Source organism: Thalia democratica, chromosome 2 (genome assembly GCF_965202585.1).
Source record: "Thalia democratica chromosome 2, ktThaDemo2.hap1.1, whole genome shotgun sequence".
Taxonomy (NCBI): domain Eukaryota; kingdom Metazoa; phylum Chordata; class Thaliacea; order Salpida; family Salpidae; genus Thalia; species Thalia democratica.
This window is the reverse complement of record NC_139166.1, coordinates 27,458,659-27,481,824: the sequence shown is the minus strand read 5'-3', so window position 1 is coordinate 27,481,824 and position 23,166 is coordinate 27,458,659. Positions and strand designations below refer to the sequence as shown.

Sequence of the window (23,166 nt, the reverse complement as noted above, 5' to 3'; positions counted from 1 at the left end):
AAAAGTCTCTCGCCGAGCCTTTGTTTAAAACTGCGTTTTGTGTTTTTATGTTTAATTCTAATGTGGTTTTAGTTTTTTGTTGACAATTTTTTTTGTGGAAGTTAAAACTATTCAGAGGTTATGATTTTGTTAAACAGCTTTGTACGACGTTTTAGTTATGTAAACGTTATAACTTTATATAAATACAAGTTAGCTTTGTTACAATGTAACAACTAATTTAACCAACTTTTATTTTTGCAGGTATTATAAGATACTATAAAGCATACAAACAAATTTTTTAAACCTTGTAAGCAGAAAAGAAAACTTATATGCAATAAAGAAACAGCAATGAACATACTGTGTTTACTTTCATTAATGTGCTTGTTTGCACAACAAGTGCATTTAGCAAGTCCGACTACCAACGACAATAAAGAAGTGACCAGTCTAGTTACCAGGGTAGACGAACTCAAACATACGGGAAACTTCAGAAGAAGGAGGTCCATTGACCAAATCGGTGACAGCTTCGACAGGCCCAAGTACAACATAACCGCGTTCGGCAGGGAAATGATCGTCGTTCTCGAACCGGACGTCGACCTCGTATCCCCGGAACTGACTATTTCCTACGAAAAAACGGGCTCCAACGAAACCTACAACATCAGCAACCCCAACAGGATCCCGACGAAGGAATGTTTTTACAAGGGCTTTGTCGAGGGTGATCCGGAGTCCGCCGTTTCCATGTCGATATGCGGGTCGCTGATCGGGTCCATAGTAACGAGCACCTACCATTACTTTATCGAACCCCTCCACAGGAACTTGGACTCGGAGGGGCTGACGGAGCACATTATCAGGAGAAGAGACCCCAAAGACGCGAGAAAGGAGCGAATTAGGAAGTGCGGCAACAAAAACGCGGAAAGGAAGTGGACCCAAGAACAAGTTGACGAAATTGTTAGTTTTGTATTTTGTAGAAAACATTTTTTATGAAGTAGTTTTAATAAATAAATTAAAAAACTAAAATTCAAAATGTATATCTTAGAGTTTGTTAAACTTAAAAACAAAATAAACTTATATATTGTTTATAAAACATAAAATATTTAAAATAATTATTTACCAAAGAAACGAAAATTAACAGATTATTTTATGTTTAGTTTAAAATAAAAAATGTTTAACTTATACTTAATTTTTTCTTACTATTCAGGTAAGGAAAGAATCTATTAGGCAAAAGAGATCAATAAATGCTATAAACTCAAGAGAACACTTCATTGAGACAATGGTGGTAGCTGACAAGTCAATGTACAATGCTTATGAAAGTGATTTGGAACATTACATTCTTACTCTTATGAGCGGAGCTAACAGACTTCTTAGACACCCAAGCTTAGGTCTAGTCATCTCAGTAATTGTTACAAAGGTAAGACAAATGAAAAAAAGTAGATAAATGTATAAAAAGAGCATTTTAACTTATTTGACTTTACATCAGATCGTCTTAATTGATGAGAGAAGCGACCTCCAGATGCAGACAAGCGCCGAACATCTCTTAAGTGACTTTTGCAAGTGGCAGAAAAGACACTACTGGACCGCGGACCAAACAAGTTCGGACCACTACGACTTAGCCATCCTCCTCACTGAAGTCGACCTCGCGCACGGCAGCGTCAAGTCCGAGACCTTGGGAATGGCCAACATGGGAGGCATGTGCAGCTCCGACCAGTCGTGCGCCATCGTCGAAAACGACGGGCTGTCCACCTCAATAACCATCGCCCACGAAATCGGCCACACGTTCAACATTCTCCACGACGACGACGCCCACTGCAGGCGCCTCGACTACATGAACAACGCCAACCCGCACGTCATGCGGCCCACCATAGTCGAGGTGGTGCCTAGCAAGCCGTGGTCGGCCTGCTCCCGACACGACATGAAAACGTTCTTCGACAGGGGCTTAGGCTCGTGCCTGCAAAACAAACCAACAGCCAGTCCTCACGTAAGTTGACCTACAAGACTACAAATTAGTTTTAAAGCTTCAAATTTTTAACTGTGTTTTACCACTTGTACAGGTTTACCCCGAGGAGCTGCCGGGTCAGTTCTACTCGCCAAACGAGCAGTGCAAAATGTTGTTCGGAGAAAAGGCAACGGCTTGCCCGATCCCGCAGTACAACACCTGCAGCATATTGTGGTGCGAAAAGGACGAAGGCGCGGGCAACAGGGTTTGCGTGTCGAAAAACTTCAAAAGAGCGGACGGGACGCCGTGTGGTGACGGAATGGAGTGTCACTTGGGCGAGTGCCTGCTGACCAGGGAGAAGCCGGAGCCCGTTGACGGCGGGTGGTCGAGCTGGGGCTCATACGGAGCGTGCTCAAGGTAAATTTAGTTTAAAGTAAAAATTAAACAGTTTGTTTTACCCTGTGAAAACTTAAATCCTTTAATCCTTTGATTGGTTGAAAAATAAATGTTTATAAAACTACAAAGAAAGTAAATTGTTTTGCAGTTTATAATTTAAGGCTAAGCCACCATTTGAAGTTGAAATGCAGCTACTGTTTGCTGCGAATGCGGCATTTAATTGGCTTGATGTGCCGATCATCCGTCATTTTAAAGCGGCCACGTGTTTTACAACGTGGTTTTAATAAATAGTTTTACTTTAAAAAGAATAATTGAAAAAAAAGTTGTAAGCAGCTAATTTAAAGTTTTTTTCTTTATTAGGACTTGCGGAGGCGGAGTAAAAATATCATCGCGCAACTGCGACAGCCCGGCTCCCAGAAACGGAGGGAAGTTCTGCATCGGCGAAAGGTCGCGGGTGCTTAGCTGCAACTACGACGATTGCAAGGACAACGCCGACTTCAGAGCCCAGCAGTGTGCCGCTCACAACGGGAAATCCCCGAGAGGGTACCCGAGCGCCACCAACTGGGAGCCCAAGTACAGCCAGATCAAACCACGGGACCAGTGCAAGCTGACGTGCATCGACAAGATGACGGGCACGTACGTGGTGTGGAGCCACCAGGTGCAGGACGGGACGCCGTGCTCGGCCCACTCCACGGACATTTGCGTGAGGGGAGAGTGCAGAAAAGCCGGCTGCGACCACATCTTGAACTCGAAGACCAAGTTCAACAAGTGCGGAATTTGCGGGGGGTCGAGAAAATCTTGCAAGAGAATCAAAAGTAAGTGTTCAATTAAAAAAAAAATATTAATAATTACAGTAGTTTTTTACCCAACTGAAAAAAACTTCAAAATACTTTTTATTAAACTTCTTACTTACTTTTACAGAAAAATACAACGAAAAGATTTATGGATACCAAAGCGTGTTCACATTTCCAGTGGGAGCTAGCCAGATAAGAATCACCCAAAAAGCTTCAGGAGGATCGGCATATGACGGTCACTATCTTGCACTGAAAGACGATCAGGGCAGGTTTATGTTAAACGGCAACATGATGCTACAAACCAGCTCCAAGGACTTGTCATACGGAGGTAGAGTTATCCAGTACAGTGGAGTAGGTGAAAAAGTTGAAAGCATCAAAACGGACATGCCTCTGACGAGAGAGTTAAGATTAGAACTTTTCAGCCAAAAAGTGCACCCCAAGTTCTACAATCCCCGTCTTAAAATTCAATTCTACATGCCAAGACCAAAGAAATCAAAGAAGGGTGGCAAGGTAAGAAAAAAAATTCATTAAGTTTACTTTTTTTTAAATGATGTAATAAAAAAATAGAAAAAAATAAGTAAAAACTTGATTTTAATTAGAACTTTTTTCAACAGAAGAACAAAAAAGGCAAGAAGATTACAGTTCACAGTCACGACCTCAGCCCTTCTTCAAGATCAAACGTACCTTCTTCGAGATCTTCAAATATCGATCCTCTTGCTAGATGGGTAAACGGCAGATGGAGAAAGTGTAGAATGGACAGCCCTTCAGTTAAATGCGGCAAAGGAGTCATGAAGAGAACAGTGACTTGCAAAAGCGGAAAGCAAACTTCTACAAGGTAAGTGTCAGCTTTCCATTAACAACTTTTTTTGAAGTGCTCTTAAATGACAAAGGGGGGCGGCACTTTTTAATCAAGTCTAATTGTTTTTATTGTTGGTAGGAAGTAAGCCATTGTCTAAAAGGGGCGGCTTTTTTGATGATTTTTGTTTTCATTCATCTCCCCTTCCCCTTTCTATTTAGTGTCACCTCCGCCTTTGTTGTTTTTGTTGTAGGCGGCTTGCCGCTAATGAGCTCACTTTCACTACATACATTGCTTTTCTTTACAAATTTCTAACTTGTGTTTATTTTTCTCAACAGCTGCCGGGAAGAAGAAAGGCCGAGGAGCAAGCAGAACTGCTACGTCAAGTGCAAGGCGACCAGGAGCGCGCCGCCGCAGCAGAAGAACAACCACGTGACCACGGGCAGCTGGAAGTACGGCGGGTGGACGCCCTGCTCCAAAACTTGCGGGCTGGGCATGAAGCGGCGGCAGGTGCGGTGCATGGACGCGAGGAACAGGGGATTGCCCGATTCGTCGTGCACCGCCTCGCTGAAGCCGCCGGAGTCGATGGGCTGCCGGGTGACGAACTGCTGAAATTAAATTCCTTCTTTTTCCAATTTTAACTTATTTATGTTAAGTTTATTTATAATGTTTTCTCTCCAGTGCAAAGTCGGTTTTAGATTATATGAAGCTTTTTTTACGTGTAGAAAATGTTCACAAAAAATGTTTTGATTTCAAATTTAGTTTCTGGTATAAAAAAAAAGTTTTTATTTTTAATTCTGCTTATTCTCGATAAAAAAAAAGTTATAAAGAAGCATATAAGCCGTTTTGGCACACACAAACGTTTACTACTGCGTTGTTTGCAGTTTTAATTTATAATTCTCACGACACTGTGTATTTGTTTTTTTATCGATCATTCAGACATCGCTGGTTCGATAGTCTTCGCTGCCTTTCCTTCTTTTTTTATTGTGGTCTTTTTGAAGCAGTTTCTATTTTTGCTTTTGCTGCTCCAAATATAGAGACTAAAAGTGTATCGTGTTAAACCATATCTATACATTTTCCATACAGTAATTGTTGAAAAGTTAATTGAAGCTAAAATTTATACTTTACACAAACTCGTAATTGGTCTCAGTTTTAAATCAATTATACATTTCTTATTTATTATAGTTTTTCTTTTGTTCTTTTTCAAAACTTCGATCCACTTTTGTTGCATTTTTATTTATGAAAAGTAAAAAAATAAAACAAAATATAAAAAAAAACCGCGTTTGTTTATATTGTAAATACCACACACAGGAAATACTACACAGTAGCTTTGTTTGCATTTCCGATGCCTAAGGCTTTTTGTTTATAAAACTCGGAGCAAGAGACCAGAAAACTTTTTTAATTATTACGTCACACAGTTTAGAGTGCAATCAACTCGCTTCCGGCGCACAAAGTAGAGTGTTTGTTTCTATAGGTGGAAAAGGCAGAAAACAACAGATTTTTCCATAGCAATCATTTCCATTACGACCACAGAGAGTGGGAGATATGACCAGCAAAGCGTAAAGATATTTTCATCTAAGGCGTCTCCTTGGCTTTTGGAAGCGAACCGTTGAAAAGTGTCTAAATTTAAACTTGCGTTATGTCAGGCAGTGTGTAAAGTTGCAACTTTCGTGTTTGTTGTTGTTTCTGTATCGGTGTGTAAACTAAAACGCCTGATGACGTCAACTATTTTGCGTAGTAGTAAGCGCGCGACGTTTGCTGCTGAAGGTGCCGCGGTTTTCGATTTCAAAGGTCGCATTAATATCACGTTAATTGGGAATAATTAGAAAACCATTACATTATGTGCAAAAAATAGAGCTTGGCACAGGATTTGAATTAGGTTTAATCAAAAACCAAATCTATAATGAAGATTAAAGTAAATCTATTTTTGTCTTTTTTTGTAGTTCAGGTTCAGAATGAATAAAAGTTTTATCTCGAAGTTTTCAGTGAGCATTTGTGCTGCTTGTGATTTCATGATACAGGAAATCTCGTAATTCTAATGTAATCTATTAATCTAGAAGTGTATTTATAGTCAAGCGTAAAAAGTATTGTGCAACTGTAGAAAACATATTTTTAATATTTTTAGTTAAAACAAACAAAATGTAACATAAGTTAAAATGAATGTTTAAAATTAAGCAAGAAACTTTAAAGTATTATTTTTTTAAAACGCTTATCTAAAGTAGGTGAAAAGAAAAATGAATTAGATCATCTTTTTTTTATTGCTTAATTGCTTGATTATGTAACAGCAAAATTAGCCTTTCACCTAGAATTTTTCTTTTGTCAGTTTTACTTCTGCAAGTATTAACAGCTTTTTTTTTGAATTTTAGTTTAAAACGGAAAACAATTAAAAAGTAATACTTATAACTATTTATAAAAAAAAAACTCTACTTTATTAACAAAAAGCTAAACAGTTTTAGATAGAGTTTTGAAAAAGCAATCATACATTTTTTTATTAACTTTTTAATAAAACTTAACCGTAATAGCGATTGAACTTTAAATTAATTAAACACGGAAATATCAAGGTTTTACTGAGAAATTGATAAGGTTACGAACAGCATGTTTAATTGTCGACTACCCCTTGCCACTAGACGAAATTGTTGCGTAACAAAAATTAAATTGTAAACATCTGTTTGTTGTAATAACGTCAAAATTATGATGCCTTCTGTCAAATTAAATTGCCTGCCCACCATAGCTTTTGAACTTTACTTTTCCAGTTTTTTTTCTATTTTCAATTTTTTTCTGCTTGAGATGATTCATTAGATTTCGCTCAGGCAAATTTCGATTGGGCCTTTAAAAAGTTACGTATTCAAAACTAATGTTGTTGTTTTAAAGCGATGCGGTCTCTTATCTCTATTCACAAAAAAACAAATCATTTGTTTATTCAAACATTTCGTCACGCTGCTGGTTCTGTTAAGGCCGCTGCGTTTTTATGTGCAGCAATTTAGCTTTAGTTATCGGTGTAAATACAATAAAAAGAGTGATGTGTACAAGCTGATCTCATTATAAATCTTCGCACAAAAGAATTCGGCCCGCCACAGAGTGAGATAGATATTCAGTGGGCGTTAAAAATTTTCATCCTCCCAGCTTCAAAGTTGCCGATCACCACAAAAACAGAGCGCATCTCATTCAGAGCTCTTCCTTGGAAAAAAAAAATTACAGCTTTCTATTTGCTGATTACAAAAAGCCTTTCGTTTCAAATTGCTGAAGATTTTCTCAACGCGTTTTGCTTGAAGCCGTAGTTTGGAATTTGTTTCTGAAAAAGTTCAGCAGGACTTAATAATGAAAGTTATTATAGTCGTGTTATATAAATTATTTACACTTTTTATCAGTTGCGGTTCACCTTATAATCTTATTTGCAATAAGTATCTAGAATTAAAACAAGTTATAACAAGTAACTCTCAATGTATATTATTAATTCGTCTAATATTTTTTGTGAAACGGTTAATCTAGTAAACATTAAACAATCATAAGTTGTGGTAGTAGCAGAGTATGTAGTAATGGGTTTCCAACTTGAAAAAAAAGTTTTTGTTCAAAAGTTTTAAAACGATGAATTTTTTTTAATAGAAAGTAAGTGACATATTTATAATTAAAAGTGTACAGAAACGTTTCGCTTTAAAAATTTCCTACTTTAATTTTTTTTTTGGCTATATAGTTTACAACGGAGTTTTTTGCTATATACTTTCTTTCATTGAAAAAATCTGTTTGTTACACTATCTAATTTAAAAATTATTAAATGAATACAAAAAAAAATGTTTATGTTTATTTGCTTCAGTTTTAAGCGTTAAGCAAGCCAGTTTTGATAACTAAACATAACTACTTCAAACGCAAATTTAGCTACCTCGTTGTTTAATTAACTCGTAAAACTAACCGTTTATTTATTGTTGTCAAAATTCAAAATAGTTGCGTATTTATTTAGGTTAAACAAATCACTTTCATTGCGGTCGCAATTAAATGTGCAAACGACGCAGTTCACTTTTGACATTAACCAGAATCTGCTGCAATGCGGCTAATTGCCTCGCATTCAGTTTGATGTTTTTATGACGTACGGAAAAGTGTTTACGAAATAATCAAAACAAGTTATATACATCTTCTTGTTTATTTGTACTCTGTTTATGGGAAGTTGTTCAGTTTTTATTAAGATATCAACCATCAATCAATATCTTATTAATGAGTAAAGCCGTTCGTTTTAAAGGTAAATAAATTCACTTTAGGTTGCACGAGATAGTTATAAAATTTCAAATAGCTTGCTTGGTAATTACAGTTTTCGTTCTATTTTAGTCTGAAATTCAATACAAAACTACGGGTTTGAAATTACTTTACCTTACCAAAATTATGTTTTAATGTCATTCTCAATTTTTCAAAGTACACCCTATATTTTGAAATCTATTTTTAGAGCTATTAAGTTAAAAAACTTCATAGTATTAATTTTTTTTCAAAAATATCATAAGAAAAAACTTGAAAACTAGTGATATACAAAGTTGCTTTATTTTTTTTTAAGACTAGTATTTTAAAAATTATTTGAGTTTATCCTCCCCTAAATTTATGTACTTTTAGTTCTACATAACAAACCATTTTTTCAAGCATTACTGTAAGTTTTGTTGACTTGCTCGACTAACCATGTACTTTATACAATCTCTTAATAAGTAATTATAGGTAAAGTTTGTAATAAAGGTTTAAGCTTAAGTTTTATCAAATTCTTTACCTTGTCAATACAATTATGATATGTTATTTTACGCAACAACTTATTAGAAGTTGAGACTATGAGCCAAAGTTTAAACAAAAGTCCGAAAAACTTCACGTAGTCTTATATTTTAATACTAGTTAGGTCAAAACAATCGTGCAATTTTTCTTGTAGATGCAAATTTTTTTACATAACATATCTAATTAACAAAGCATTACAAGTTTTTAGCTTACACTTTAAATAATCGGATACACAAAATAAAACCACAAAAAGGTTGTTTATTTCAAACTGTCATCTTAGCATTCATCAGTTTTAATTTGAAAAAAAAAAAAGAAACACAGGCACCATTGTTTCATTGTAAATCTTCATTGTAATCCTTTAAAGCAAAAACAGTATTAAATTAAAGACTTCCGTTTCATTGTCACTAATCTTTTTATAAACCATTACGTTATTTTTTTTTACTGTGTACCTACCTTCTAAAAAAATTAATTATTCTAAGTAGTTTTTGGAGATCATGCTGGAATAAACTTTAATGGAGTATGTAAACTTTTTCTTGAAAGCAAACATGCTGAGTAAAGGCAACCCCCATTACATCATTCTATACACCAAGTTGAAAAATACTTCAGTTGGAACTTTATATACTTACAGATCATATCTTGACAAAAATTGATGATATTCCCTGCTTGAATTTCATTTTTAATCTCTTGATAGCTTCCTATATTACAGAATTAGAATTACCATAATTGACAAGAGCGTTTTACTATGGAAGTAAGTTTTTTTTTTAATTAACCATTCCACAAGGTTGCAGATTTTACACTTGACTTTTTTTCTATCAGTTTAAATCTTACTAAGTTTACAGGTCATGTTGAAAACAAAGGCTTTAAAATATTTTTTTAAACAAGATATGCTAAAAAACAAACAGGTGTATAAATTTTTCATACATAGTTTGGGCTCAGCATAATTATATGTGTTGAACTAAGCATCATTTGTAAAGGTAATGCACCGCATAGTTTTATGGAAATATAGTGTAGTTTTATTCAAATAACTCTGCAAGTTTTTACTATTCGATAATGTATAGTAATTGTAAACTCGTTTATAAGAACACTAGGTTTGTGATATGCAGCGTAAAACTGTTTTGTACTTTATTTGGTTTTTTAATTATTTTTTGATCAATTGTTTCACTGCATTGAGTTAAAGTTTACGTGAGTATCCAAATTCTTCAACAAAACCTTGATTTCTAAGTATAGCTTCAAAAATATGTTTACAATTTTGTATTTTTTTAGCTTTTACTCAAGTTAAAATATGAAAAAGTTTAGTTTATAGTTAGTAAAGATTAAGTGGCTTGCTGATATTATTAAAAACCTTTTTTTTGTGTTTGTTTCAAATCGTGGCGCTCATTATGTAACTTTAAAGTTATACAACACTCATGTTTCCTTTCGTAAACTTATCATTTTCGAATTTCGAACACATGCGGATAGGTAGTAGTTTTAAAAAAACGTGTTTAATTTAGATGGGACTTCTGCGAAAAAGAACAATGTTAACACATTTTACGATTTAATCTACAAAAATTGTGTAAATCACTGTTGTTAAGTTAAACAAATAGATTTGTCTTTTAGGCAGTATTAAGAAAATGAGTTTCTTCAAACTTACAAGTGATAAGCAAATTTCTTTTTACCGAAAGTATTAACAAACCAGGCAGCTTCATTAGTCTCATTGATTTTTACATTATTTAACTTTGGGTTAAATACAAAAATAAGTGTAGATAAAATTTTAATCAACTGAAGCGTAAAATAAAGTTATCTAACTACTAAATCAACAAATATAAACAAAAACAGCAAAGGTTGTCGATGCAAGAGTATTTTTAAAACCCAAAGATTAAGTTTTAAAATAGCACTTTTGATTATTTGTTGTTCAATTGTCTTTAAAAAATTCAGATGGGTTTTCAGACCGCATTGAAAATACTTCGGTGCGAAAAGTTAAGATATTCCTTCGAAACTTGAAAGGAAAACACCGACAAATCATGACCACGAAATGTGAGGAGCAGCCTTACTCCTAATTTGCAGGTTGTATCATCACCAGAACGTTTTCACTTCAGCATAACATATTTCAGAAGTATTGATCAGTTTTTCGGCGGGTTTTGATGGTCTAACCCATATCTGTTTATTATTGACAAAACTTTAAGGTTAAACTTAATATCAATCTAAAACAAGTTTAAAAAGTTATTATCAAACTGCAATCTAACACCTTCCACTGATAAATAAAAGAATTTTATAAAACAAAGTAAAACTAATTGCATACTCTTGATATCCAAAATTAATTAGTTTTAATACTCTTCGTATGCAAAATATTTTACTTGAAAGTTGTTTTGCTGTCGCGGCGATTGCGTACATTGTTGATTACGTTATGATGTAGCGCATAACTAACAATGGTGTTTTTGTTCTGCTACACATATATATATTAAGAGGGCAACAGTTTAAACCAGTCATGTGCTTAAAATAAATTCCTAAACTTATAGGATAAACTTCAAAATAAAACAACAGCTTTTAAAAACAAAACGGAAGCGAAACTTTTGTAATTGTGTTCAAGGCAAGTTTCAACGTTTACAACCGAGTTTTACTGAGCTAATAAAATGTGAAAAAAGCAAAAACACTAAGCTAGAAATTGCTAAGCAAAATTTGTTGTTGTTTTTGTATTTTTGATGAAGTTTAGATATATAACGAAGTTGCTTAAAAAAAAAAAATTTAGCCAAATAGAAAAAAACATGCTTTATCAATTATCAAAATACTTCAAATTGCCTGAAAATTAAAGTAATTCAGTTTTAAAAGTCAATTTAAGGTATTCAAAAAAAGACAAAAAGCTAAAAATCTAAAAATACTACATCTATAAAAAACTTTTACATTTTAAAAGTAATTGATTTTTAAAGTTTTAAATCTTAGAAAAAATAACCATAATATAGATAAGATATGAAAGTCTTAGTTTAATTGAAGTAGCATAAAAGTACGTTAATTAAAATATTTAATTTTTGTAAAATTAAATGAAAATTATAAGTATTAATTTAAATTATTAGCTTTGTAAAACAAACATTTTTTTGAATTCAATTTTATTTTAAATTGTATATTCTAGATACTTAATAAAAATTGTATTTTAAAAGGACTTTTTATCATTTCCTAATTTAGCTTTCTAAACTTGCAAATTTTAATAACTATAAGTCTGTTTATAGTTTTAAATTATAGTTTTTTATGATAACAAAAACTAGATAAACTTTAAAGAAAGTAAAGAAGAAGAAAAACCAAAAAAATGTAGTTAATAGTTGACTATATTGTACTATGCAATGATAAAAATAATCCACGTATTTTAAAAACGTTTTAAAATACTGTAAAATCGTATTTAAGTTGTTGAGAGGCATATACTATCTGTAGTAATATAGTAATTTTGAATATTTCTACATTTTTTTAATATTTAAAAGGATCATTAACCGTGGTATTTGGTAAACAATAAACATTTCAAAACATTTAAGAAAAAATAACTGAAATATATGGCCTAAAGTTAAACAAAAGTGTAGCAATTTTAAATAAAAACAAAAAAATACAAAAAAAATATCAGACAAAAATAAGTAGTTAATAATTATGAAATTTTTAACACTTTTTATTTCAAGATTAGTTTAATTAATATAAAAATAAAAAAAGTTTTCATTTTGATTTAATAAAGACTATGTTTATAGTAAATTTTAAATTGAGATTATACTTACAACTTTAAGAATAAAAAAAAAACATTTTTTTATGTGTAAATTGAATAATAAGCAAAAAAAGCTTTGTTTTGATGTATTTTTTCTTCATACAAAATGTTTTATGTTTAAAATCAAAATTATGTTTTATTGTATTTAAAGCTTAAAACTATTTTCAGTATATACACTAATAAATATATGTGTTTAAGTTGTTCTTCAACTCGTGTTTGTTACCTCCTTATGGAAAAATACATTTAATCCCTTTAAAGTGATTACAAACTTACAGTTTATAATATTTGACTTTTGATTTATATTTTTATAAGAAAGTGACGGACAAACTGGTAAAACTATATGGTATAGAATCTCCAAAAAACAACTGTATCAAATTAAATGTTATGTTGTATTGAAAAATTTAGGATATTGTTGTATACTTACAATTAAAAAGTAGTTTAAACCAAAAAGAAAGTCAAGAGAATTGCATAAAAATAGATAAACTTTAAGATAAACATACTTAAAGTTATTCAAGATTATTAAGGACATCATATTTATAAAGTATTGTTGTAAATATAGTTCAAGTTTACTATTTTTAAACAATAAGTTTATAATAATTATCTATAATCGACTTAAAACTAAAATAAACCACTTATGAAGTAAGACGTAAGTTTTCAAGTACTTTCAAATTTCTAGACACAGTTAAGAAAATATGCATCATAACAAAAATATCTCATAAACAACAGTTTGTATTTGTCAAAGAACTGCTGTGAAGTATTTTTTTTTTAAAGTTAGGGCAATCAAAAGTGCATACAAAAAAGTGTATATAATATTCCATGAGTTGTTTTATACTACTCAAATTTTAAAAGTAGTGAAATAAAAGGATTTTGAATATTTTGACTTGGTTATAAAGCCTTTTGCTATTGTTTATGTAAACATAAGTACTAAAATTTCAAATAATTGTTTACTTTACTAAGTATAAAGAAAAAAAACTATCATAACTTTTATATAAGGTTAGAAAAGTGTCCAAAAATATGTTTCAAAAGTTTAGCTCAAGCAATGAAAACTTATAGAGTTGAGTTTTTTTTAACAATAAAGTTAAAAAAGTTATGCTTTATTAAAGTTTATATAAAAGATTAAAGTTTTTCGAGAAAACTATTAAAAACAAAATTACTATACATATGTATATATAGAAATATGTATGGAAAAACAATACATTAGATTAAATAAATCACCTCCAACAGAGCCCGCTTGTAGGGCTTTTAAATAGTTTATTGTGAAAATAAGAATTAAAAAGAACAGTACATACTGTTTTTATGAAACAAATATACTCTTCTTTTTAATTCGAGTTTTCAAAACAAACTAGAATATGTATATTATGTACTTTATCGTATAGAAATAAATTAGATTTAAGTTGAAAAAATTTATAGAAAAAAAAAGTTTTGTATAACTTTATAAGAGTTGACTTATTTTATTTTTACTTTTTGTAAAGCTTTATATATTTCAAAGCAGTAAGTTTCGTTTTAAAATGTAAAAGTTACCTTTAAGTTGACTATCTTATCTATTAGTATTAAACTTTTATATGTCAAAAAATTATTTTCTTAGGATTTAAATAAAAAACTAAATAAATTTTAGAAACCATTACTCTACCTATTTGCTAGTATTAAAAACAAAAGTAAGTATTAACTTAAAATGAGCTGTTAAAGTAGTTAGATAAACTAATTAAAAAGTAATGAGAATAAATAAAAACTGCTTTATTGTTGTAGTTTTAAAGCTATATAATAACAATTTCTGAAGGTTTTAGATATTACATTAGAATAGTGGAAACGGAACTAATGAGCTATCAACCCTGAATACTTTGTCTAGTTATTTTTGTTATTAGCTTTGAAAGTTGTCAAAGAAGTGTTTTACGTGTAAATTGTGCACCAGCTTAATACTGTTGTAGGTATGTGTATAAACTTCGTCAGTAAAATTAGCAGTTGTAGTTTGACGTAAAACCTTTTTAATTATTTTTTACACACTACATTCTTGTAGCTCTTTTAAGCCCGTGTGCAGTACTACCCCTATACCTTTGTACACAACAATTATATGTTTTATTGGAATGAATACTATTGTTGCAAACTTGTTTGAATTTACTATTGTAATAGTATGATTGCTATTTAAACATTTGTTGGACAACAGCACAATTCAGAAGACCACTAGTAAAATTTAACTTAGTAGAATTACTTTTTGTTTTTTATTTTTGATTATGATTTAAAAACTTCATAATTATCAATATAATACTTTTATTACAACTTTGATATAAACTTGGCATTGAATTTATTTGAAATAAAACTAGAATTGTATTTAAAGCTTTAATTCTGTTTGTTCTTAAACAATTTTTTATACAACAATTTAACATTAACTAACTGCCAAAAAATCTGGGAACAGTTAGAAATAATGAAAATTTTATTTTGCTGTTTAATTCTATATATTAAAGTAAATTATAACCAATGAAGATTTTTTTTCTAATACAGAATCAGTAAGTATAAATAACAAAAAATTATACAATCATGTTAAAACATGAATTTTTTTTTAAACTCCAAAAAAAAGTTTTAGGACTGTAAAAACTTCTAAATTTTTGAAATATTTTAATTTGGACAGTAAAAATTTACAAATATTTCAATAATAATATTTTATAACAATTCAGTTGTTATACATGCATAATAGTTGAACTTATTTTCAAATCTAATTTAAATGCAAAGCTGAGGTTGTAAGAACTTTGTATCGTAGAAAAACAATATTTACATTGCTTTACACAATTGTAATAAGTATTGCTTAATATTATGTTTTTGCTGCTTTAACTTGCCTTTGTATTTGTTTGTTTAATATTGTTCAGCTTAAATGAAATTGTAGTGAGAAAAATCAAAATTACGAATATTCATAATGAATACTCGCCTGTAAAATAAGTTTTTAACATATTTACAAGTCTTTTAAAAACACAATTTTTGTTTTGCCACGGAACTCATGAAGCATAAACTAACGATTTTTTATATATTAGTGTTTTCTCAAAATTAGCAAAGTTACATTGTTTATTCAAAAAAAAAAAGTTATTTAGGAAAATTTTGTTCTGAAGGAAAAAAAAAATCTAAAGACATTTTCAAACAAAATAAGCTGTTGATACTGTCTATACTTCATAAGACATCCTATTCAGTACCTTAAAATGAAATATACCTTTTGTTAATATTTTGCACATTTACCACGTGTAAAAACAATATAACAAAAGACTATTATTAGTTGCTGATATTATTACAAAAGTAATTTTATATCAAAGTCTTTTTGCTTGCTTTTATACGTGATATTTCTCAAGCTTATGAGCATTATAGCTTGTTATTCTAGTTATAAAACTGGTACTTAAAATCTTTGAAATATTATTTTGAAAACGGCAAAGATTCAAGTCCATTAATCTAGAACATTTGGAAATAAAAAAATTATAACTAAATTAAAAAAAATTAAGGTTGTTCCGTTTTTTTTTTATTTCTTTATTTATCTCAATATATTAAACTTATTAATTGAATATACTAAAAACCGAGGTAGCATTAGTCATACTTAGATAAGTTAAAATGATAATGATATTCAATAATCACAGTTTGATACTTATTTTTTTGTCACAAGTAAAATAAATTGTGTCAAATTAAATTTAGTTTATTTATTTTATCTATAGGATTATAAAACACAAACACTTTAATTTTGTAGTAAAAATTTGAATTTTTTTAAAATAAAACAATTTTCTGTACGAAAAATTTAATTAGATCTTAGAAATACGTTAAACTGATCTATAACAATTATAAGTTACAGAAAGTGTTAAAAAATAATCGTTTTTTTTCAAGTTATAATATGCAGTTGCTTTTTACGATAGGTATTTTAAAGAATCTTTAAATAGAGTTAATTGTATTTTTGTTTGTATTAAATTTTTGCTTTGAAAAGAAAGAAGTACGGATACAAAAGATGGAAAACTTTGAAAATTTTGGAAAAAAATAAAATAGTATAGCTCAATCTAAAAAGTATTTCATGGTATTTTTTATTAAAAAAAGTATTTTATTAATATAATAATCAGTGTTATATAAAAAAAAGAAGTCTTTTTAATTTAAATTTGTTTAAATATAGATTGTAAAATATGTATAGTTCTGCAATATTTTTTTATTTGAATATACTTTGCAGTAAAGACTTAATAAAAAACTTTTGAGTCAAAGCTGGTCTAAATGTTTAAAACTTTTCAGATTAAATACATATAGATTAAAAAAAAAAAATGTTATGTATTTAGTTAAAAACAAAATAAAAACAATATTTAAGTTTTCTTATTTTGTTATGTAACAGTCACTTTATATGATTCTTTATATAGTTTACTTCCGTTATAGTCATGTAATTATTCAAAATATAATTTCAAAAAGGTTTGAATAAACAGTAAAGTGAGACAAGACTATTACATAGCAACTTTATTGACCAAATCTGACAAAGGCTTGATTTAAAAGCTGTGTTTAATTATTATTTTTATAACATTACATAACAAACTAAAACAGCTAAGAACTGGACTGTTCAACTGTTTTAAATCACTCAGAAAAAACTAAATGAGATTTAAATACTACATTTTTTTTTCTAAAAAATAAGCCTCACAAAAAGAATCAAAAAATATTTTTCATAAAGGTTAGATTTTTAGTTTTTAGTATTTTAAGTTGTTTAGAAGCAGTGAAAAAACCTTTTTTTTTAACTCTAAATTCTTAACTTCAACAAAAAAATTTAAAAGTCAACATTGAAAACCAACGCTAAGCCCTTTATAAACAAATAAATAGTTTTATTGTATTAATCTTCTTTAAAGTTAAAATTTATTTTATATTTTACATATAAAAACATTAATTATAATAAAACATTATTATAAGTTCATTAGTTTGTTATTTAAACGAAGTTTTATTATTAAAGAGTGACTTTTTTACTATCTTAACAATAGTAGTTTTTTTAGTTAATCTTTTGTTTTTGATAATCCTAAAGCGTAAAACTTATAAAATTGAAAGCAACTCTATTAAAAGTTCAAATAAATTTAACAGCGATTAAGTACTATCAATCAGCAAATGCATATAATAGTAGAGAAAGCTACTGAAGGAGACCACCTACTACTTTTGCAGCTAAAGTTTACATTAATGTTGTTTTTGTAATTTAAATTTAAAAAAATCATTTAAGTTCTAGATAAGGTTTTCTTGTACAAACAAGATATCACAAGTTGCGAAATGAGTTTTGTTTTTAAAAAGAATAAGAGATTAAAGTAAATAATTGTACATAAAATCTTTATTTGTAGTTTTATCATAAAATTTGCTGATTTACAAGTATTGAAAGTGTATAGAATTACTTTCCACAAAATAAATAGCTTATAAAAACTTTACCGTGCAGAAAAAAGTAAACAAATACTATATATACAAGTAAAGTAAAGTTGAAATTCACTTTGTACACATAAAAAGACTACATACTTGTCTATTTAAAACAAACGTATGTTTTTAAAAAAGTTTATTTTATTTAATTAAAATAAGTATTAGCAACTAGAATATTAATTTGCATCTCAGTAATTTTGTTTAAATGAGAAAACTGCTAGTGCCTCAAAAACAATACCTACTGTATGCATCATTTTTATTCACTTCAAACTTTGTTTTTTAATTTCTAGCTGTGTCATACCAACCACTCTATTTCTGATTAAGCAGTTGTAGTTTTGATTTAGTTAACATTTTCAAAGAACACATATTTATGCAAAATAAAGAACAGTAATTAAAAAATACAATGATGAATGAAACTGTTTTTTTTTTCTTTTGTAAGTTGTTCTTAAATTATGTGCGCTACTAATTACCTTGTGAAAAAATTATTGGCATTTTTAAATGTGATGTGACAAAATAATATACTGAATAATTCAAATAAACTTTAAAAACAATTTTTTTAACGTTAACAACTTAGTTTTGAAAAACTGGATAGTAAGATAACTGATTTTTTTTTTCTTTTTCTATTTTGATTCATTGAATATGTATTGTTACAAACTTTTTTATAAACAAGTTGATACAAAAAAAAAAAAAAAAAAAACTTAACAGATTTAGCTTTGATATAAGTGTCATAGTAGGTAGACTACAGCTTGTCACGTCTCCGTTTTAAAATTTAAAAACAATGTATGGAGGTAATTTATTTAGTTGCATACAATACAGTGACTCAATTAGTTTCACTATTGAAATTTTCATAATGTGTTTTTTCGTATAAGTTTAAGTTTTATCAAAATAAGTAAAACAGTATTACAGTATATTACTTAAAAATAATTTACTTGAAGTTTTTTCGTAGCTGTAAATCCGTACTTTTCTCCTAAAATAAACTGTTACTAATATGTAATTATCAATTACTCTTTATATTAAATTCTCAGCTTAAGTCTTATTTTTAGTTATGTATGATAATTTTCTAAAAATAAAAGATTTTCAAAAGTAAATTTGTACTTTTATTTTGCTAATTTTCTTAAATAAATTAATTTAACCATTATGACTAAATAATTGATACTGCTTAGTAGTAATTAAGGTAGCTAAAAACTTTTGTAGTCGAAGGCAAAACTTGAGAAAAAAACTTTAAAAATAAGTTGTTAGTATCAACTTTACTTGTTTAAAAAAAAGTTTGTTACAATACATGTTCAACATATTACAAAAAATAAGAGTAAACATTTTTAGGTATCTTACTATCCAGTTTTTTAAAACTAAGTTGTTAAGGCTAAAACATTTTTTTTGTAAGTTTACTTAAATTATACTGTTTATTATTTTGTTGCATCCAATTTAAAAATTCTAACATTCTTTTTACAAGCTAGTTAGTAGCGCACATGATTTTAGAATAATATATATAAGAAAAAAAAAATCACAATTGTTTTTATAAAATAATTATTAACAACTTGAACAAGAACGAGTGCAAATAAACCAGATAGTTTATAAGTTGAAAGACTTGTTGTAATATTAAATCAAAAAATTTGTTATTAACTGTTAATCAGCAAAGAGATAAGTAAGTTGATTTTAAAAGCCTTATCTTTCACTTTTATTTTCAGTTGATAACAAATATTGTTTTCATGACTTTTGTAATTCATTTAACACTTTGAACAAAGCAAATACAGACATATTTGTTGTAAAATAGATAATTTGTTTTACTGATTATGATTGTAAATAAATTACATTTTACTTTAAATGAACTTTGTACTGCTGTTTTACAACAAATTGAACTCAATTATTAAAATAAATTATAACGTATAAATCTAATTATAAAAAAAGTTGAACAAAAATAATGAAATTTCATAAACAATTTTTTTTTTCTATTTTCACGGCTTACAAAAAAAAAGCTATTAGATATTTCAATTTTAGCTCTTAACTTTTTTGATTAGTATTTTTATAATTAACAAAACTAAAAACATAACAAAAAAGTAACAAAAATTATGTTTAGTCTACGTATATAACAAAATTTTAACAGATAAAAATGTATTACTAAGTATTAACTAGCTTACAAATGAAGAAAATAATAAGTTTCAAGTTTTTACATAGAAAATTGTACTTGCAAGTATGGCTAATTTTGTGATAACTTGAGATATCGTGAAAAACTTGGTATGTTGTTTGTCGTTTACTAAATAAAACTTTCCATTTTGTTTTTTTGTTTTCTACGATTAAAAGCCTAGCAATCATGTTTTCATTAAAATACAAGTAATCTATGTTAATATAAAAAGACTTAATAATTTCATAACATCTAAAACCATGAATTTAACTTAAAAATACACCTATATAAAAACTAAAGAGATACTTCACTTAAAAATTTAAATAAAAAAATATTCAACTTTATATTATACTTACTACAGAACACAAACTTTTGTTATTATTTCTAGTTAAATTAAAATTGTTATGTAAATAGTACATAATAAAAGCAGAAAGGTTTTGTAATTTTATTATAGTACTTAAATTATATTGCTAAACGCTAAATTTCTATACAAGCACCTTATACAATTATCGTAATTTACAACAAAAACGTTTTAAGACAACTTGTTATTTAAAATGGACGAATAGGAAGGATCTGAGCAAAGGTCATCTAGTAAAAATAATAATCATATGCTAAAAAAGGGTCAGCAGGAATTTGGTATTCAAAACCCAAAATCAAAAAAATATCTTTGCGGGTCACAGTTGTAGTTTTAGTAACAACGTCACCTTTTTTCAAATCTCCAGTGAATTAAAGTTATTACCTTTTTATTTTTTTTAATTTCAGTCCCCTGAATATCTAGTTGAGTTTTCAAAATTTATATACTCGCGAGCCTTTTAACATTTTTCGTTCATATTTTTACCTCTTTACCGGCTGCATTATATATAAAATAAAAATATTTAATGCGGGTCATAATTCATGGGCCGCATATGGCCCTTGGGCTGCAGCTTACCGATTCCTGTGATTCCAAACACTAGGGGACTCGTATGTAAGAAAAACGAGGAACCGAAAAACGTTTGTAAAAAGTTTTAAAGTAGAAAATAATGTATTAACAATCGGTTTAAAAAAACGTACTAAAATATCAAAGGATTAAAACTAGTGATAATATCTAAAAAATATTTTAATACTGATCTCTGAATAAAAAAAAACACTAATTGATGTCTTAATTGCTACAAAGTATTATTTTGATTTTTAGTTTTCAACTATATCATGTTTAAATTATAACAAGTGCTCGTTATCGCAACTAAAAAAGTATGGGTATTAACTTGTTTTAAAGTTGTAACTTGATTTAAAAGTATAAAAACAAAAAAAAAATATGTACAGGTAATTAAAGTTATAACAAAAGTTGATTATAAAATTTAACAATACCTCAGTTTTCGTATAATTTTCTGTTCTCCTACCTATAAGCATTGAACAGATAAAAATATTTACAGTGCTCACCACAGAGAAAAACTAATGACATACTTAACTGAGTTCAATTACATGCTTAATTCTTTTTAACAATTCCTTTCTGTTACTTACTGATGCTTTCCAAATCAAATAGTTAAAATTTCTTGAGCTATCAACAAGTTTAGTTACTTAGTTATATATTAAACATAGTTTTAACAGCTTAACTTTTTATGTTACAGATTTGCCTTAATTATACTTAAATTATTATAACTAATATGATTCCACAAAGAATGCATCGATTAGTTGAAAAATCGTATAATGAAAGTTATTTTAAGTTAGTTGCGTACTTAGTACAAAAGAAGATATTTAAATATTCAAAATAAATTTAACTAACTGTTATATGGTAATACTAACTTAAATGTTTAAAATAAGTATAAGTAAAACTTGAAATACGTTTTTGATATATACTTAATATTTTTACTTTCAGGTGTTTTTGAACATAAACTTCATAATTCAAATGTAATCTTTCAACGATTCAAAGTGAACGGATTTTTAGTTTATACAACGCACACTGCAAAAGTCGCAACTAGTTGTAGTAAGTATAACTTGTATTCAAAAGTTAAACAAAAGAATTTGTAGACTGCTATTTATAGCATGAAGTATGTGTATAAGTATGATTTAACTTGCATTCTTTGGAATTTTAAATAAGTATCTGTTGACTGATACGTCAGGTGCTCAGTCTTTACTTGGTTTCGGAGGTGTATTTTGGTGCAAGACGGTTATAAAACACTTTTTTGTTTAAATAACTTATTAAACTTGTTTTCAAATAAAAAGTTCTCATACTCTAAAAAAATTATCAATTAAGGTTTAAGGAGGAGAATTTAAGTTTTTAAGAGGAGAAAATGTGATAAAGAAAGATAAATAAAGAAAAAATCTATTTCAAAATTAATAATTATTAATAAATTGATTTTTAGTTTATTGTCATAATATAAGCTGAAATTTAAAGGTTAAATAGAAAGCATGAAATTGTAAAGCTAAATTATCGCTGAAATAATTCAATTTTAGTCACATCCTAACGATTTAAGCATTTACTATCAACCTCAAACATCAAGTTTTTGCATTAAATTGAAATTTATTTTTTTAATAAATCTTTAATCAGCCTAACAACTGCTAATATTTATTTTAAAATAAAAACAAAAAAAAACTTTTTTTTGCCACTCCTCCTATGTAGATTTGATAATTAGCTTTAAGAGCTTGTCATAGTAATATGTAAAGTATAGAAAAAAAATTTAAGCACATTTTTATTATCTGTCTACCCTGTGGACAATTTAACAAAAGAAACTTCATAAAAGTATGCAAATTACCGCTTTTGTAAAGGAATTTTTCAATACCAGTGTTTAAAATATACCTATTTTATCGCTTTGAACACTTAAATTAGTAATTTAGAAATGCCTTAAAGTTATTCAACATCATCATGATGTTTTAGTACAATTTTTTGATACTATGTTTTGTGAACTTCTACAAACTATGTAAAAAAAAAGTTTATTAAGTTAAGTGATAAAGTTATTTCTAGCACTTTAAAACTAACTGAAAGTTTATTTTTACAATCAATTATACACTATTTGTAAAAACTGTTATTAAAAATAAAAATAAAATAAAAAAATACAAAACTAAAATAGTTTTGTAGTTGTACTACGCATACTTTAATATAAAATATTTCATCAACAACTTTTAAAAACTAATTTTACTGCAACTTAATTTTTTAATTTCTTTAATAACAATATACGTTTATTTTTAAAATTTGATTTTTTTATAGTTATTTAAGTTTCAGAACATTTTATAAAAATTTCTTGAAATATAAAAAAAAAATAAAAAGTAACTTTCTCTAATATTACAATAGCAAAGCTTTAAATTTAAAGTTAGAAATTGACTTTTTTATAAACACTATATTCT

The 23,166-nt window shown here is 28.3% G+C and overlaps 1 protein-coding gene across 1 annotated transcript; it reads left to right on the top strand.

The window, feature by feature from the left end:
- Window positions 1-244: 244 nt before the first annotated feature.
- On the top strand, window positions 245-5,141 carry LOC145829741 (A disintegrin and metalloproteinase with thrombospondin motifs 4-like). Its single transcript, XM_082937609.1, has 8 exons — window positions 245-924; window positions 1,175-1,384; window positions 1,454-1,951; window positions 2,025-2,326; window positions 2,666-3,120; window positions 3,227-3,609; window positions 3,714-3,934; window positions 4,234-5,141. The coding sequence occupies exons 1-8, from the start codon at window positions 328-330 to the stop codon at window positions 4,505-4,507; spliced, it is 2,940 nt and encodes a 979-aa protein (XP_082793735.1). The 5' UTR covers window positions 245-327; the 3' UTR covers window positions 4,508-5,141.
- Window positions 5,142-23,166: the final 18,025 nt, after the last annotated feature.